At 41.4% G+C, this 17169-nt stretch overlaps 1 protein-coding gene across 5 annotated transcripts in view; it reads left to right on the plus strand.

Moving 5' to 3' along the window:
* Positions 1 to 17169, plus strand: part of BMP7 (bone morphogenetic protein 7) — a 144607-nt gene that overhangs the window by 87456 nt on the left and 39982 nt on the right. For all 5 annotated transcript variants that reach the window (XM_085895751.1, XM_085895752.1, XM_085895748.1 and 2 more), the window contains exons 5-6: positions 3636 to 3836; positions 10812 to 10888. In XM_085895751.1, the coding sequence (XP_085751877.1) occupies positions 3636 to 3836; positions 10812 to 10888 (278 nt within the window). The remainder of the gene's footprint in view (positions 1 to 3635; positions 3837 to 10811; positions 10889 to 17169) is intronic.

Raw genomic sequence — 17169 nt, forward strand, 5'->3', positions numbered from 1 at the left:
ATATATATATATATAAAATAATATGTATGTGTGCACATATGTATATTACTATATATGTGTGTGTGTGTATATATATATATGTATGTATATATATATATATATATATATATATATATATATATATATATATATATATACAGTATCTATATATGTATATATTTATTTATATGTATGTACGAGGTTTGTTCAAAAAGTATCCAACCTTAATTTTTTGTGCGTAAACAAATGAAGCTCGGGTAGCGTGGTTTGGTGCACGTATGTAGGCGATCCTAATCCGTATGTGTGAATATTTTCCCGCCTGCAGAAGCTCTCAGTCGCCGACAGACCGCCGATGAGTGAGGAAGTGTAAGTGAGCACTGTCGGATTTTCGTTTTTGACAAAATGACGGATCACTGTGTTGAAGAAGTTGGGATCACTGTTCACAGTCTCCACCATGTCCTGTGCGATCTCCAAACGGAGTTGCTTCTGCTCGATCGTTTGCAGCTTTGGCACGAACTTCACTGAGATTCTCCATAAGCCCAAATCCTCAGTCACAATGGAATGAACGGATCCAATGCTGACGCCCGCCTCGTCTGCAAGTTCTCTGATCATGATTCGACGATCCTGCATCAGCAGGGTCCTCACTTGGTCAATGACGATCTCATTTCGGGATGTTGAGGGCCTACCAGAACGTGCTTCACTTTCCACTGATGTGCGACCATCTTTGAAGCGGTTGTACCACTCTTTTATCTGTGTGGTGCCAATTGCTTCGTTTCCGAAGGCCTGTTGAATCTTGCGGATCGTTTCCACTTGGGAATCGCCAAGCTTTACACAAAATTTGATGCAGTAGCGTTGTTCAAGTTTTTCGTTCATTTTGTCAAAAACGAAAATCCGACGGCGCTTACACTTCCTCACTCATCGGCGGTCTGTCGGCGACTGACAGCTTCTGCAGGCGGGAGAATATTCACACATACGGATTAGGATCGCCTACATACGTGCACCAAACCACGCCTCACTAGCTTCATTTGTTTACGCTCGAAAAATTAGGGTTGGATACTTTGAGAACACACCTCGTATATATTTATCTGTATGTGTATGTATACATATATATATATATATATATATATATATATATATATATATATATATATATATATATATATGTACTATTTTGGAGACTAACTTTGGAAACTAACTATTTTTGAGGTCAAAAGGTCAGAGGTCAACTCAAGATCACACTTCTGAAATCAATTTCAATCCGAAAAATAACCAATTTTCATCCGATTGACTTGAGCTTTGATTAAGATTGTCAATTTTAATCTTCATGAAATGGACAATTTGATGTATCCATAGCAACCTTTGGAGAGGGGCGTGGATTTTGCAAGTATTGTACTCTGCACAATGTCATTTTCTTGTTTGTTCCTCTTTTTCCTCAACTGTGGATCCAACTTCCACCTTCTCTTCAATGTCATCCTTCCCTCCAGTTCTTCAAACAGCAGCTGTTCACCACCATCTCAGAAAACCTATCGAAAACCATATTTTCTTCACCCAGTAATCCATCTGTTTCTATATCTCCCTGCAATTTTTGCTTCTGTATGCATTCTATCCACCCCTGCATTCTCCTCCACCCCTCCTCTCACAATTGTTGTCTGTCTGTCTATTGTTTTTATCCCTGTTGTTTGGCATCTCTCTCTCTCTCTCTCTCTCTCTCTCTCTCTCTCTCTCTCTCTCTCTCTCTCTCTCTCTCTCTCTCTCTCTGTCTCTCTGTCTCTCTGTCTCTCTGTCTCTCTCTCTCTCTCTCTCTCTCTCTGTCTCTGTCTCTGTCTCTGTCTCTGTCTCTGTCTCTGTCTCTCTCTCTGTCTCTCTCTCTCTCTCTCTGTGTCTCTCTGTCTCTGTCTCTCTCTCTCTCGGTGTCTCTCTGTCTCTCTCTCTCTCTCTCTCTGTGTCTGTCTCTCTCTCTCTCTCTCTCTCTCTCTGTCTCTCTCTCTCTCTCTCTCTCTCTCTCTCTCTCTCTCTCTCTCTCTCTCTCTCTCTCTCTCTCTCTCTCTCTCTCTCTCTCTCTCTCTCTCTCTCTCTCTCTCTCTCTCTCTCTGTGTGTCTCTCTGTCTCTCTCTGTCTCTCTCTCTCTCTCTCTCTCTCTCTCTCTCTCTCTCTCTCTCTCTCTCTCTCTGTGTGTCTCTCTGTCTCTCTCTCTCTCTCTCTCTCTCTCTCTCTCTCTCTCTCTCTCTCTCTCTCTCTCTCTCTCTCTCTCTCTCTCTCTCTCTCTCTCTCTCTCTCTGTGTCTCTCTCTCTCTCTGTGTCTCTCTCTCTCTCTCTCTCTCTCTCTCTCTCTCTCTCTCTCTCTCTCTCTCTCTCTCTCTCTCTCTCTCTCTGTGTCTCTCTCTCTCTCTCTCTGTATCTCTCTCTCTCTCTGTGTCTCTCTCTCTGTGTCTCTCTCTCTCTGTCTCTCTCTCTCTCTCTGTCTGTCTCTCTGTCTCTGTCTCTCTCTCTCTCTCTCTCTCTCTCTCTCTCTCTCTCTCTCTCTCTCTCTCTCTCTCTCTCTCTCTCTCTCTCTCTCTCTCTCTGTGTGTCTCTCTCTCTCTGTGTCTCTGTCTCTGTGTGTCTCTCTCTCTGTCTGTCTGTCTCTGTCTGTCTCTCTCTCTCTGTCTGTCTCTCTCTCTCTCTCTCTCTCTCTCTCTCTCTCTCTCTCTCTCTCTCTCTCTCTCTCTCTCTCTCTCTCTCTCTCTCTCTCTCTCTCCCTCTCCATGGTTCCTTTTGTTATGTTGCATCATGATCTGTTCTGTGTTCTCACTCTTTCACAAGCCTTGACTCTATATATCAAAATAATAAAATTTATGCCAAAGTTTTCTTCTTTTTACTTCCATTAAAAAACTATTTATGCACATTTTTTTTTGTTCAGATTAAACTTGATAATTGCAGAGGCTGCACTGTGGTGTGCTGAAAAGCTGAAATGTACTTTGTACAAGAGGTGGGGGTTGAAGGCTTTGGACCAGTGTTTGTGTGTGTCAAAAGTTTCTGGCCTCTTCAAGAATGTTTTTCAACCACGACAGTATGTTTCATTGCTCGAATCAAGTAAAACTATACACATCAACATGGTACACAATTCATCATGTGGGTGATTGAATGTGTAATAAAAAACATTTTTTGAACTCAGTGCACATTTATAGTTTTAATAAACATGTAATAGGTGATGATGCTTTTTTTTCATCTGACAGGAGGGGTTGCATAAAAAGCTCACACCCCTTTGAGCAATCTAATCTGTTCAATTCCCAACCAGACTATATGTAAACTGTCAGATTGGTGCTTCACAGAGGGAGGGTGTTGCATCTTAAAGTGTGCCGTCCCTTGGATGGACGTTAAGCCGGATGTCTTGCCTACTGGCATTAGTGGAAGTTAAAGATCCTACGATGTCTTTCATGCAGAGTAAGCTAGTTGTGTCACCCCTTAAAACACAAATTCCTGCCACCTTCAATCAAACATCAGGCCTGTCTGTCCGGTTTGTGAAAGACTTGGGCCAAACTCCCCTTGGACGACCCCACCAGAAGGTGAAATAAATTGGTGCCATTATAGTAGTTGTAGTAGTCATATTAGTAGTAGTAGTAGTCGTCATAGCTGTTGTTGCACACATCACCACTATCACTTTTCTTGCGATGCAGGTCACAGCATCAACCCTTCCTTGACTGGTCTGGTTGGTCACAGTGGGGCACAGAGCAAACGACCATTCATGGTGGCATTTTTCAAAGAGACCGAGGTACACATTCGTGTGTCACGAGCTACTGGAGGGCGGCGAAAAGGAGGCAACAGGGGGAGGAGCAGCCGAAGAAACTATGAGGCAGCCAATATTGCTACCACTGCAGGTATGTTGTCATACCTTGTCCCACTTGTTCAGCTTCTTTGGCTATGTAGGACTTTCTTAGATGTATTGTGGCATTTGTGAGATGGAGATGCTTTACATGTTCAACACTGAAATCTGAGAATGCATCATGCATTCAAATGCAAGAACTTTGGATTTTACATGTGCAGGGTGGCCTGAAAGTCGCTCTCCCCCACCCCAGTAAAGCATTCATTCTTAAACTCTTTTAATATGCAGTACAGGTTTTATTGTGCAGTCCAGCATTTACAATAATTGTGAAATCATACAGATACAATGACTGAGTCATTATTGTAAGTACTGCACAATAAAACCTGTATATTGAAATTTTAAGAACGAATGCTTCACTGGGGAGGGGTAGAGTGATTTTCAAGCCATCCTGTACATCATCATTATCATCAATGTACCATTTGCTTTACAGAGTTTCAGTGATGCTGAAATGGTCTCTTGACAAAGGTTATGCTGGGTAGTTTGGTTGTGCTGTGCAATTTGCCATTGTCTTCCCAGAAGTCAATCAGGGCAGGAAATTATCATTTGTTCAGGTGCTGGCAATAACCCCTCTTCGTGAAAGACATCGTGGGATCAATTACCAGAGCTGGCAGATGGATCCTATGGCTTAACGTTCTTCTGATGGACGGTACACGCAATGTTGCCTCATCCTACGTACATGTGAAACACCAGATGACAGTTTATAGCTGGGTCGAAATTCAAACCCAGGTTAAACAACTCAAATGGGGAGTGCACCTATCTCAAGGCTATAGTGCCAACCCTCACATGCATATCTGTACATGTAAATGAAAGGATTCTTAAAGAGCAATAGAAACAAAAATGGTACAGCTCAATTGAATCATAACCAAGTGATATGGCCAACTCACTCGCTATTTGATTGAATTTTTAGAGCACTTGCCATAGAGATTTACTGGCAAGGTATTCTAAGAACATGTAGAAAACTTTCCAATCCATTAATTTTTTAAATCACCATTATTTCCCATTGTTACAAGTGCAATGATAGCACAGATTACTGCCATATCCCCACCACAATTTAGAATCTGGAGTGGTCAGACTAAATTGGAGGCCTCCGAAGCCAATGGAAGTCGCCAAATTGTGGTAAGAGACATGACTTTATAATTAGTTAATACTCTCACCCAAGTGTTAACTAATTATGAAGTCCTAATTGCAGCTGCTAATTATTCATTAGATGAGAGTTGATTAGTTGTTCCTCCCAATTAGGTGTGAGATGTGATTGGGCTTTTTGGTATTGTTGTATGTTGACTGCTATCAGCATTGCATGTGGTATATGTTGGCAGTCTTGGTGGGGCATGGTTCTCTCTATGATATTGCTGACAATTCACCAATAAGTGAGAAAACCTGTCTGACCGCTAATGGGGGTGTTCAGCATTGGGTTTATGATGCACAGGCGACTTGTAAATGTCTGCAGCTGTGGAGGAATCCAGGTAGTGTTTGAAACAGCTCACTGCTTTCCTGGTGTAGCCTTTTCTTGGTTGCTTTATGGAGCCTTTTTCTACGAGAATAGCCGAGTGAACTAATTATAAAGTGTGTGTGTGTATATGTATGTGTATATATATATATATATATATATATATATATATATATATATATATATATATATATATATATATATATATATATATATATATATATATATATATATATACACATCTTCTTCTTCTTCTTTCGCCTGCTCCCGTTAGGGGTCGCCACAGCGGATCATCTGTTATGATCCACATAATGATTTGGCACCGGCTTTACGCCGGATAACCTTCCTGACGCAACCCTGGTCGCCTCTTACGACACACAGGGATATGGTACACCTATTCTAACCGGGGCATACACCAGGCCCAGTACACTGGTACTCACTTCGCCGACCTCAGAAGGATGACAGGCTGAGTCAACCCCCTGGTGTATTAGTTCAAGCGGCCAACGGGGCTTGAACTCAGGACCTCTTGGATCCCAAGCCGCTGCCCTAACCACTGCGCCAACACCAGGATATATATATATATATATACACATACACATATATATATATATACACATATATATATATATATATATATATATATATATATATATATATATATATATATATATACACATACACATACACACACACACACACACACACACACACATACATACACACACACACACACACACACACACACACACACACACACACACACACACACATACACACGTGTATGCCTGCTGTTGGCTTAATGGTTCGGGTGGTGGGCTTGGGATCCTAGGACTCTGAGTTCAAATCCTGCTTTGCTGTTCAATTAATATCAAGTGGAGTTGACTCTGCCTGTCATCCTTCCGAGGACCGCAAATGGTCTCCTATGTCGGAGTGGCGACCCATCCAGGATTGTGCAAAATAGCCAAGGAGACTGCATAGGCAGTACCAATGCTCTGCACAGAGTATGGTCCCAATGGATGGATATACTGTATATGCATGTGTGTGTGTATGTATATATATATATATATATATATATATATATATATATATATATATATATATATATATATATATATATGTATATATATATATATATATATATATATATATATATATATGTGTATATATATATATCGCCACTTATCTTATCCCTCCAAAGTCAGGAGCCAGGTGTTGGCGCAGTGGTTAGGGCAGCAGCTTGGAATCCAAAAGGTCCTGAGTTCAAGCCCCGTTGGGCCACTGAATTAATACACCAGGGGGTTGACTCAGCCTGTCATCCTTCCGAGGTCGGCGAAATGAGTACCAGTATACTGGGCCGGTGTATACCCCGGTTAAAATAGGTGTACCATATCCCTGTGTCGTAAGAGGCGACCAGGGTTGCGTCAGGAAGGGCATCAGGCGTAAAACATGTGCCAAATCACTATGCGGATCATAAGTATGATCCGCTGTTGCGACCCCTAACGGGAGCAGCCGAACGAAGAAGAAGAAGAAGAAGATATATATAGATATATATATATATATATATATATATATATATATATATATATATATATATATATATATATATATATATATATATATATATATATATATCAGAGAACATCATTCATCATCTTCATCGAACTCCCACCCACTAAAGATAATGGTGACGCCTCCTGGTTGTGATAAGTGGGTCGGAAGACAATGAGTCCATGTGGCAGATGGCAGCTGTTTGTCCAAGATTCTGCAGCAACAGCTGTAATGGGACTCAATCTGGCATTCTCACCAATCACAGTTCGGGGTGCATCATTACGTGTGTGTATGTGTGACACTACCTCCGCTCGCTTGTATATTTTGTTGATTGTTGTCTCCATATGCGGTTTTCAGAAGTTGGAAGAGAGTCCTCCCAAGTTTTGAAGTAACCACCTCCATTTCAGTGAAGGATCACGATTCATGGACCAAGCTGTGAAGTTTTCTTCTCAAAATTTCGTGCCGAGAGCTCTCTTCAGGATCGTAACTGAGCCCCAGACAGCTTCCAACTGTAGTTTGTTTGTAATAATATTCCTTGGGATGGTTTTTAATCCTTCTGTTCCTTATATCCTTCTGTAATGTCTCTACCCTTCCTTGCTCTGTTAGGTGGTGGTAAATCATTTATGTGATGATTGCTGTCCGAATTGTATATGCTGTGTTTCTATGGTGGTGTTTGTCGTTTATTCATTAGGAAGTAGGTTTTTTTTCTTGCTCTATTGTGTCCTTTTTACTTTTTTTTTGAATGAACACAGCCACTATAAAACACACAGTAGTGATTTATTTCAGAGGGGATGAATGTTGGTATAATTTTTCTGATCACTTGGTTGGTTCTCTTTAACATTTTCGTTTTTGTTGTTTTTGGATGCTGTATAGTTTTGGCCTTTCACAAAATGGTGTCATTCTCATCTCTCTATTTTGTTTGCCAGCTCTTCTTTCATTATTTGCTGTTCCTCATCATCATCATCATCCTCCTCTTCTCTGCTCTATTTTTCTCCCTTGTCTTCCTCCTCCTCATCTACCACTCTTGCTCTTATCCCTTCTGGTTTTATAGCCAGTGTTATCTGGTTTGGATTAGTGGGTTCAACTTGTTCTCTCTCCAAGGATGGGTCCACATCATTTCCTTCCATCATCCTTGGTCTTTGCCTTTGGACTTCTGGTGTTAGGCCATGGTCAATGCTTTGGTTTCGCTGCATAGTCTCCACCCCCTGGTGAGCACCCAGATTCAAACTCCCGCCTCTCTCTTGCCACTTGCTGTCTGGCCCTAGTTATAATCTCTTCTACTCTGTCCCTAGTCAGGTATTTGTGGATCATCGATCCTATTCTTTAAAATTTGGAAAGTGGGGTCATTTCTGTCCCAACTGTCAATTTTGTTAACTTCAGTTGGTCCATGAATCTTTGGTTGTGAGGCAGATAACACATTCACAGCATTTTGCCTCAGCACAGATCCCTGCCTCACTGTGAGATGATGCTTTGTCCCACTTGAGGAGGTGCAGTCTTTCTTTTTGACAGCACACATGCCGGCTGCGCAGTGTGGCTGCACAGACATAGGGTTGAGCTTGCGAGGGGTTTGTGTCCCTATCATTGAGTTTTCTTTTTCTATTATGTGCAACACACTATTCATTTCTTCCAAACTCCCCACCCCACCACCCCCAATCACTCCAGAAAGGATTTCTCTGTTTGACAGTCAGCATGCAGATGGACCACCATTGCGACCAGGGCCATAGCAGCCTCTTGCCGCTCTGGGCTCACCTCACTCTTCTCTCTCCTTCCTTCCATGGCACCAGTGGCGTGACACGTCGATCTCTCAGCTTCCTGGATGGACCTTTGTGCGAGCAGCCACTCGACGCCAATACCCTTAGGCCGCAAAGCCGATTGCATCCGGTGTCGACTCATCTCTCCATGTCCTGCTGAGTCTCCTTTTTCCAGCCTTGCCACATTTCCCACTCTCCAAATCTCCTTCCTCAATGTCCAGGGCTCCAAGCAGTCCAATGGATGTCCGATCAGCCACGCGATGCCATCTCGATAAAGCATCGGCATTTTATCCGCAAGCGCCTCACTGAAGCCCAACTCTCTACCCCCAGCAAACCTTTCCATTTCTTGCTCTTTACTCACATCGCTCCCAGAGCACTCCCCGCTGTTCCTTTCATTCTCCAGTAAGATCGAGATACCGGGGTGTTCGTGTCCATATGTCTGACAGCACAGTACAAAGATAGCATACTTACCTTTGAGATGTATTGCCTGGGTTTGATTGCCAATGCATTTATAAACTGTTGTCTCTCAGATGCACGTTAAGATGGGCATCCCAACTGCTAGCATGAGTTGGTAGACTTAAATATTCCATCTTCAGTATGTGATGGTTGGTTAGCTGGTATGCCTGGTGTTGACTTAATGGTTATGGTGGTGGGCTCAGGATCCTAGGATCCTGAGTTCAAATCCCACTCCGCTGTTGAATTAATACTAGGTGGGGTTGGCTCTGCCTGTCATCCTTCCGAGGTCGGCAAAAATGAGTGCCAGCTTGCTGGTGTTCTGTGTTGGAGTGGTGACCCGTCCAGGATTGTGCCCAATAGCCAAGGAGACTGCTTAGGCAGCACCAACACTCTGCACAGAGTATGGTCCCAATGCATGGATGGTTAGGGTTAGCTGGTTGGTGAAAGACTTGTGCTAAAATCTTACCTGGCTGACCCCACAAGAGCGCGGGGCTGACCCCACAACAACTGGGGCCTTTAAAAAAAGTTATAATGGAGGAGCACTTTTTTGAACTATTTTCCATTAATGTTTATTTCTTTTACACTCGCACATGGCAGTGTAAGCTCACTTTTTTGCAGCACGATGGAGCTGGTTCGTTTCTGGAAATCACTTATTTTCTTTTGTCATGGATGATGACCAATAAATGAAAGCAGTGAAGTAAACACAATATTAATAAACTTTCGGAAGGTGTTGCAAGGATTCAAGGACCGACTCGGGATCCCGGCGAAATTTTACTTTGCTATTGTTTATTGGTAGTTATTGTTGGGGATTTTCACCAAATGCCAGGATAAATCTCTAATAACCACATTTTTTTTTAATGGCAGATTTTACTATTGATCAGAGCATTGCTTTTCTCATAAGCACTGATGTCTCCACAAAATATGTTTAGTTCTTTAGAGAAAGGCACGGTCTGATAAAAAGAAACTACGAATACAGCCTCATTAAAGGCACTCGTCTGCCCCCCTTATCGACTTAATGTACATCTCCACAAGATTTACAATGCTTGCCTCACCATTCTCACATGGTGTGGTTCTGCTTTTAAATTAGTTCATGATAACATTCACAAAGGAACACGAACAAACAGAATAGATACTGCGGTGGTGGGGAGAGTGGCCTGTTTTTGGATTTTTGCTCAAATAATACTTTGATGATCTCATGAATTGGTTGAACAGCGATCAATTACAAACTACTGCACACAAAACCCTGTGGTATACTTTGAAAGTTCTTGACAAACCAACTGAAATAAGGTGTTGCCTGTTGTTTGCGTGATTCGATGCAGGGCCAAGTTTCTTCAAGATTTTCAATGTTGCTGCCCATCACTACTACAAAAAAACTGCCTAAGGGCAACATAATCTGTGCTTGTTCATTTATCAAATCGCTGACCCAATGCACTCATTACAGTTTCAGACCACCAGGAATTTCAAATTTCCATTTTTATTGACTGAAGGTTAAAACTCTTATTTGTTTCTTTTAAATATTGATAAATTTTATATCTTGACATTGTAGTGTCTTCACCATGACATTGTTAAAACATAACGGTTGGATCTTCAGCGCCCTCTCTTTATTGAAAGAAATTTACCTACTTTCAGAAAATTCACCCCCAACTCAGTGCTGGTGGCCATCTTGGATGCATTTTGTTTTTGCATTTTGCAAAATCATATTTTGAAGAACGTTGAGATGATACTTTTATGCTCTGTACCAAGGTCGATGTATTGTTTGTGTTCGCAGAGCACAACTCGAGTGAACAGAAACATTCCTGCAAGAAACACGAGCTTTATGTCAGCTTCCGCGATCTCGGCTGGCAGGTTGGTGCCTTTGGCCTACTCGAAACTAAGCGGGACAGCAAAATCTAACAGTCAAAGTAAAGCAAGAGTTTGCCGAGATAAGTGCAGTGGATGAACGATAAAATAATTTATACAGCAGTCAACATTGATGATATGTGAAACAGTTTGCCAGAAAGTCATGATTGTTACTACAGTACAAAGATAAACTGCTGTGTATAAATATTTGGACATATCAGGCAATTCAATTACGACTTTTTATTCAGCTAAGGATGAGTACTTTGTTGTAATTTTATTAATTAGTAAAGAATTCTCCCACTTCTATGATGTATATGTGACGTATTTTATTACGATGTGTAATAAGGTATCCACCAGGTGCCGCTATCGAATGTACATTTACATGCGGAGAATTAGGATCCTCCCACAACCTCCCCAAAATCCTCGTCTATGAATTTTCTTTACCCCCTAAAACCCCCCCCCCCCATGCACCCCATGAGTACAACCACCAGTTTTCACCTCATTCTATCCAGTGTTTCAGGATTGCAGAGAAGTAAAATCAACAACAGTATGATTTTTATCATAATTCCCACACTTCAATGATGTCTGGTTTTCATGCATAGAGTTGGGGGTACTGTCAGACTCCGACATTCATGGCTCTGCTATTCGTGTACCCTGCGTATTCGCGGTTCATAAAATGTGACCTGTTTCTACATTCGCAGCTCAGTGCTTCACGTATTCGCGGAGTTTTTTTTTCACGAATTCGCGGTTTTTTTCTGACCTGCTTCTGCAGTCACGGCCTTGTGCTTCGTGTATTCAGTTTTTCACAGGATCTTATATTTTTCTTCATGAATCATGAACCGCTGGGAACCTATCCCCCTTTTCCCAATTTAAATAATGCCACAATATTCGTTTGCAGATTCGACATTCATGGCATTTTTCAGGAACGTATACCCCGCGAATGTCAGTATCCGACAGTATTTTATTACAACTTGTAAATACCCTGTCACCCTGGGAAGGCCACTATGCAATGTACATTTACAGAGAGAATTTGCGTTCTCACCCCAAACACCAGTGGCTATTATTTTTTTTTATCACTTAAAACCTTGCAGTTCCACCCCTGCCCCACAACCCCTCGCCCCCACCCCACCCCCACTCCACCCTGAGTACAGCCACCAGTTTTCAACTCATTTCATGCAATGGTTTAGGATCACATAAAAATCGAACAAAAACAAACAAACAAGTGGTCATGCACCAGTACTTGTGAAATCAGTTGCTGTGACCTCACCATTTGGACCTCAAAAACAATGAATATGCTTATAGCTTTTGATTAGTGAACCAATTCATGATGCAAAATGCAAATTCTGTTCAAATTTCAAGTGAATTGGATGAAAACTAATGATTTTATGTGACTTTGACCGTTTGACTTTTTGACCTGAAAAACAATAGGCTTCTAACTGTGTGAACATTGGTGAATTCTAACATTGGTGAATAAACTGTGTGACCTGATGTGTAAATTCTGGGGGGGTTCAGAAAAAGAGGGGAGAGGGGAGAGTGAGGAGGTGGTGGTGGGGGAGAGGGAGAGTGAGGAGGTGGTGGGGAAGAGGGAGAGGGGGAGAGTGAGGTGGTGGGGGAGAGGGATGGGGGTAAGTGAGAAGGTGGGGGAGGGAGGAGGGAGAGTGAGGGGGTGGGGGAAAGGAGGGAGGGAGGGTGAAGAGGAGTGCGGGGATGAGGAGGGAGGAAGAGTGGGGAGGGAGAGTGAGGAGAGTGGGGGAGCGAAAATGGAGGGAGAGTGAGGTGGTGGGGGAGAGGAAGTGGGGGAGGAGTGAGGTGGTGGGGGAGAGAGGGGGGAGAAATGAGGATGTGATGGGGGAGAGGGATAGGGGGAAGTGGAGGTGGGGGGACCAAGGAGGGAGGAGGGGTGGGGAAGTGAAAAGGGAGGGAGAGTGAAGAGGGGTGGGGAGACGAGGAAGGAGGAGGGAGGGAGAGTGGGGAGGGAGAGTGGGGAGGGAGAGTAAGGAGTGGTGGTGGAGCGATTAGGGGTGGGGGAGCGATAAGGGAGGGAGAGTTAGGAAGGAGAGAGCTGTCCGGAGACAAACACCTGTCCAGATATAAACACCGCCCAGATACCCGGACACATTTGTGGACAACCACCGCCCAGACGCATTCAGAGCTAAGCTGACCAGAGACAATCACCACCCAGACATGTCCGGAGACAAACACAGATACATCCGGAGACAAACAAGTACTGTCTGGAGACAAACTCCGTCTGGATGCGTCCAGAGACAAACAACCTGGAGATAAACACCACCCGGACATGTCTGGAGAGAGAGGAGAGAGAGGATGCTGCACTGTATTAGGCAGGGGCAGAGTGAGCATGGGACAGAGAGATAGAGAGAGAGGTTGGTCGGGGGAGGGGAGTTTGCAGAGAGAAAATGATATGCTTTAAGACACACACAGAGACACACACACACACACACACAGAGACACACACACACACACACACAGAGACACACACACACACACACACACAGAGACACACACACACACACACAGAGACACACACACACACACACAGAGACACACACACACACACACAGCGTCACACACACACACACACACACACAGCGTCACACACACACACAGCGTCACACACACACAGCGTCACACACACACACAGAGACACACACACATACACACATACACACACATACACACACACACACACACACACACACACACACACACACACACACACACACACACACACACACACACTGTATTAGTGTTTGGCTGATATCGGCAATTCTTCAGGAATCGGCAGATTGGAGTCAACTTGATTACCGACTACATTACGTACTGTATACAACCCAAAAACCTTGAGTAACTTTCACCCTTGTTTTGGGGGAATTTCAATGAACAAACTAGAGGGGGAGCACTCGGTAGAGTGCAAAACCTCCGCCACCAATACTGCTAGGTCACTCAACTGAACCTGACATCCTATTCATTCAATTTGACGTCAACAGTGCTCACAGAGTTATAGTTTGCAACTTTCCCTTTTACTTTTAACTTTTACACACTCAATTCATTCGTCATAACTCATTCCTTGAGACAGAAATTGATTTTACGTGGGTATATCCACCTGAAGTTCCAAAATTAGCCGCAATTATAATTTTGGCATGTTTTTTTGTTGGAAATCACTTATAACATGTAAAAATGCAACAAAAAAATCGAAATTTTGTTGAAAAAAAATTTGCATTTTTTTTTCTCTCACAACTTTTTTTTTGGGGGGGGGTTGGAAATCACTTAAAACATGTAGAAATGCAAAAAAAAGAAATCGAAATTTTGTTGAAAAAAAGTTGCAAATTTTTTTTTTCTCCAACAATTTTTTTGGTGGGGGGGGGGGTGGTTGGAAATCACTTAAACATGTAGAAATGCAAAAAAAAATAAAATTAAATATTTTTTCAAATTGGCCAACCATAGCGGTCATATTAGATTTTTGACCAAGTACAAAATCTAATGGCATGATCCTTGGACCAGACGTAACCCCTCCACCAAGTTTCGTCAAAATCTGTTGAGGAGTTTTTCCGTTATACTGTTCACAAACAAACAAACAAACAAACTAGAGGAGGAGCACTCGGGAGAGTGCAAAACCTCTGCCGCCAATACTGCTGGGTCACTCAAGTGAACCTTATATCTTATTCATTAAATATGTCAACAGTGCTGACAGAGTTCTCGTTCTTTTCTCCAATTTTTTTTGGGGGGGCGGGGGGGGTTGGAAATCACTTAAAACATGTAGAAATGCAAAAAAATCGAAATTTTGTTGAAAAAAAAGTTGCAAAAAATTTTTTTCGCACAATTTTTTTTTGGGGGGGGTTGGAAATCACTTAAAAGATGTGGAAATGCAAAAAAAATTCCTTTTTTTGGGAGGGGGTAACAATTTTTTGGGGGGGGTTGGAAATCACTTAAAACATGTAGAAATGCAAAAAAAAATTCTCAATTTTTTTTTGGGGGGGGGGTTGGAAATCACTTAAAACATGTAGAAATGCGAAAAAAACATTTTCTCTTAACAATTTTTTTTGGGGGGGGACCAAGTCCAAAATTTAATGGCATGATCCTTGGACCATACCTAACCCCCCCCCACCAAGTTTCGTCGAAATCTGTCGAGGAGTTTTTCCGTAATACTGTTCACAAACAAACAAACAAACAGAAAGGGGTGAAAACAGTAACCTCCATCCATCTTCGAAGATGGCGGAGGTTAACAAACAAACAGAAAGGGGTGAAAACGGTAACCTCCATCCATCTTCGATGGCAGAGGTTAACTAGAGGGGGAGCACTCGGGAGAGTGCAAAACCTCCGCTGCCAATACTGCTGGGTCACTCAAGTGAACATTATATCTTATTCATTAAATATGATGTCAACAGTGCTGACAGTTATAGTTGTTTTCTCCATTTTTTTGGGGGGGGGGGTTGGAAATCACTAAAAACATGTGGACATGCAAAAAAAAAATCGAAATTTTGTTTAAAAAAAAGCTGCAAAAATTTTTTTCTCTAACGATTTTTTTTTGGGGGGGGGGGGTGGAAATCACTTAAAACATGTAGAAATGCAAAAAAAAGAAATCGAAATTTTGTTGAAAAAAAAGTTGCAAAAAAAGTTTTTCTCTTACAATTTTTTTTGGTGGGGGGGGGGTTGGAAATCACTTAAACATGTAGAAATGCAAAAAAAAAAAGTCTATTTTTTCAAATTGGCCACCATAGCGGCCATATTGGATTTTGGACCAAGTCCAAAATCTAATGAAATGATCCTTTGACCAGACGTAACCCCCCCACCAAGTTTCGTCGAAATCTGTTGAGGAGTTTTTCCGTAATACTGTTCACAAACAAACAAACTAGAGGGGGAGCACTCGGGAGAGTGCAAAACCTCCGCCGCCAACACTGCTGGGTCACTCAAGTGAACCTCATATCAGTAGGGTGAATATACTGCTTCTGGCTCACTTTTCCCCATGTAAATGAATGGGGGATTTTCAGCGATTCATATTTTTTTCCCCTAAAAATAAACCCCCTTTTTATCCCAAGGTATATTTTTTTGTCTCCCCTTTTAACCTGGGGACACTTTTTTTTCAAATAATCCATACAATAAGATAAAGATTTGTTCAAGATTTGTTCTAAAGAAATATCTGAAACGTCTAACCCTCGGGACACTCTTTATCAAATAACCGATGCATATTGTTTAGCTCACTCATTGAACCTATAAAGATTTGTTCATTCTCAAATTCCTTCAATAGTTTAATTTTCTTTGCACAATAATCCCCATCTAAAATATTGAAAAACAAAACATTTGAATCTTTATATTTTTTAAGATACCCCTTTTGTGCCATTACGAAATGATAAACTTCTCTTAATGCTCTTGTTTGACCACCTCCTGAGCCACATATCATTTTGAGATTATAGTAAATTGTTTTTTCATTGTTCAATTGATAACCATCAAAGTTTTCAGTCCATTCAAGGATATTCATTTTTTTTTTCTTTCCATCCTCTAACTTACTACTTCTTAAATTGATTCGCTTATTTGTTTTATTTACGTTTGTTTTAGTTATTTTTGCAATAAGACTTATTTGATATTTTTCACATTCATTATGTTTTCCATTTATATACCAAGACTGAGATTTTCTCCACTCTTTAGTTTGATTAATACTTGGTTTGACCATTTATATATTGCAAAAAAAACGCGGCGGTAGCCCTTAAAAAAACCCTAACCCATCTTCCCATCGTTAAAACACAATCTATTCTATTCACTCTATCATACAATATCCATATGGAACACAATCTATTCCATTATCTAAAATAAATCTCTTATCATCAAAGGCTCCTAATGCCTTTTTATTTACTTCTTCACTATATATGTTATGTTTATAACTTCTTATTGTATTCATTTTCCTATATTCTTCTTTCTTATTCATCAAACAATTATAATAATTTCTAAAAGTTATTGATTTCTTTATTACATATTTCTTTATTCCCTTTAACCTCTTATCAATCTGATCACCATACTTATAAGCATATGCCTTTGCTCTCAATCCAATAAACTCACTCATTACTTTTCCACCCAACTCATCCTTAAACTTACCAATAACCTTTTCATTCTTTTTGGAAAATAACTCACTCTTCTTGCTGAAATTACTTGTATCATATACTCCAATATTTTTCTTCATATCTTTATAAACATCATCAGTTTTTATATCTAGGATAAAACTATCAGTGTCCATATACAACAATGAAACATTTTCACCGTACTCTTTCTTTAAGTCA

Source organism: Eptatretus burgeri, chromosome 9, assembly GCF_056783735.1.
Source record: "Eptatretus burgeri isolate ZD-2024b chromosome 9, Ebu_testis_v1, whole genome shotgun sequence".
Lineage (NCBI taxonomy): Eukaryota > Metazoa > Chordata > Myxini > Myxiniformes > Myxinidae > Eptatretus > Eptatretus burgeri.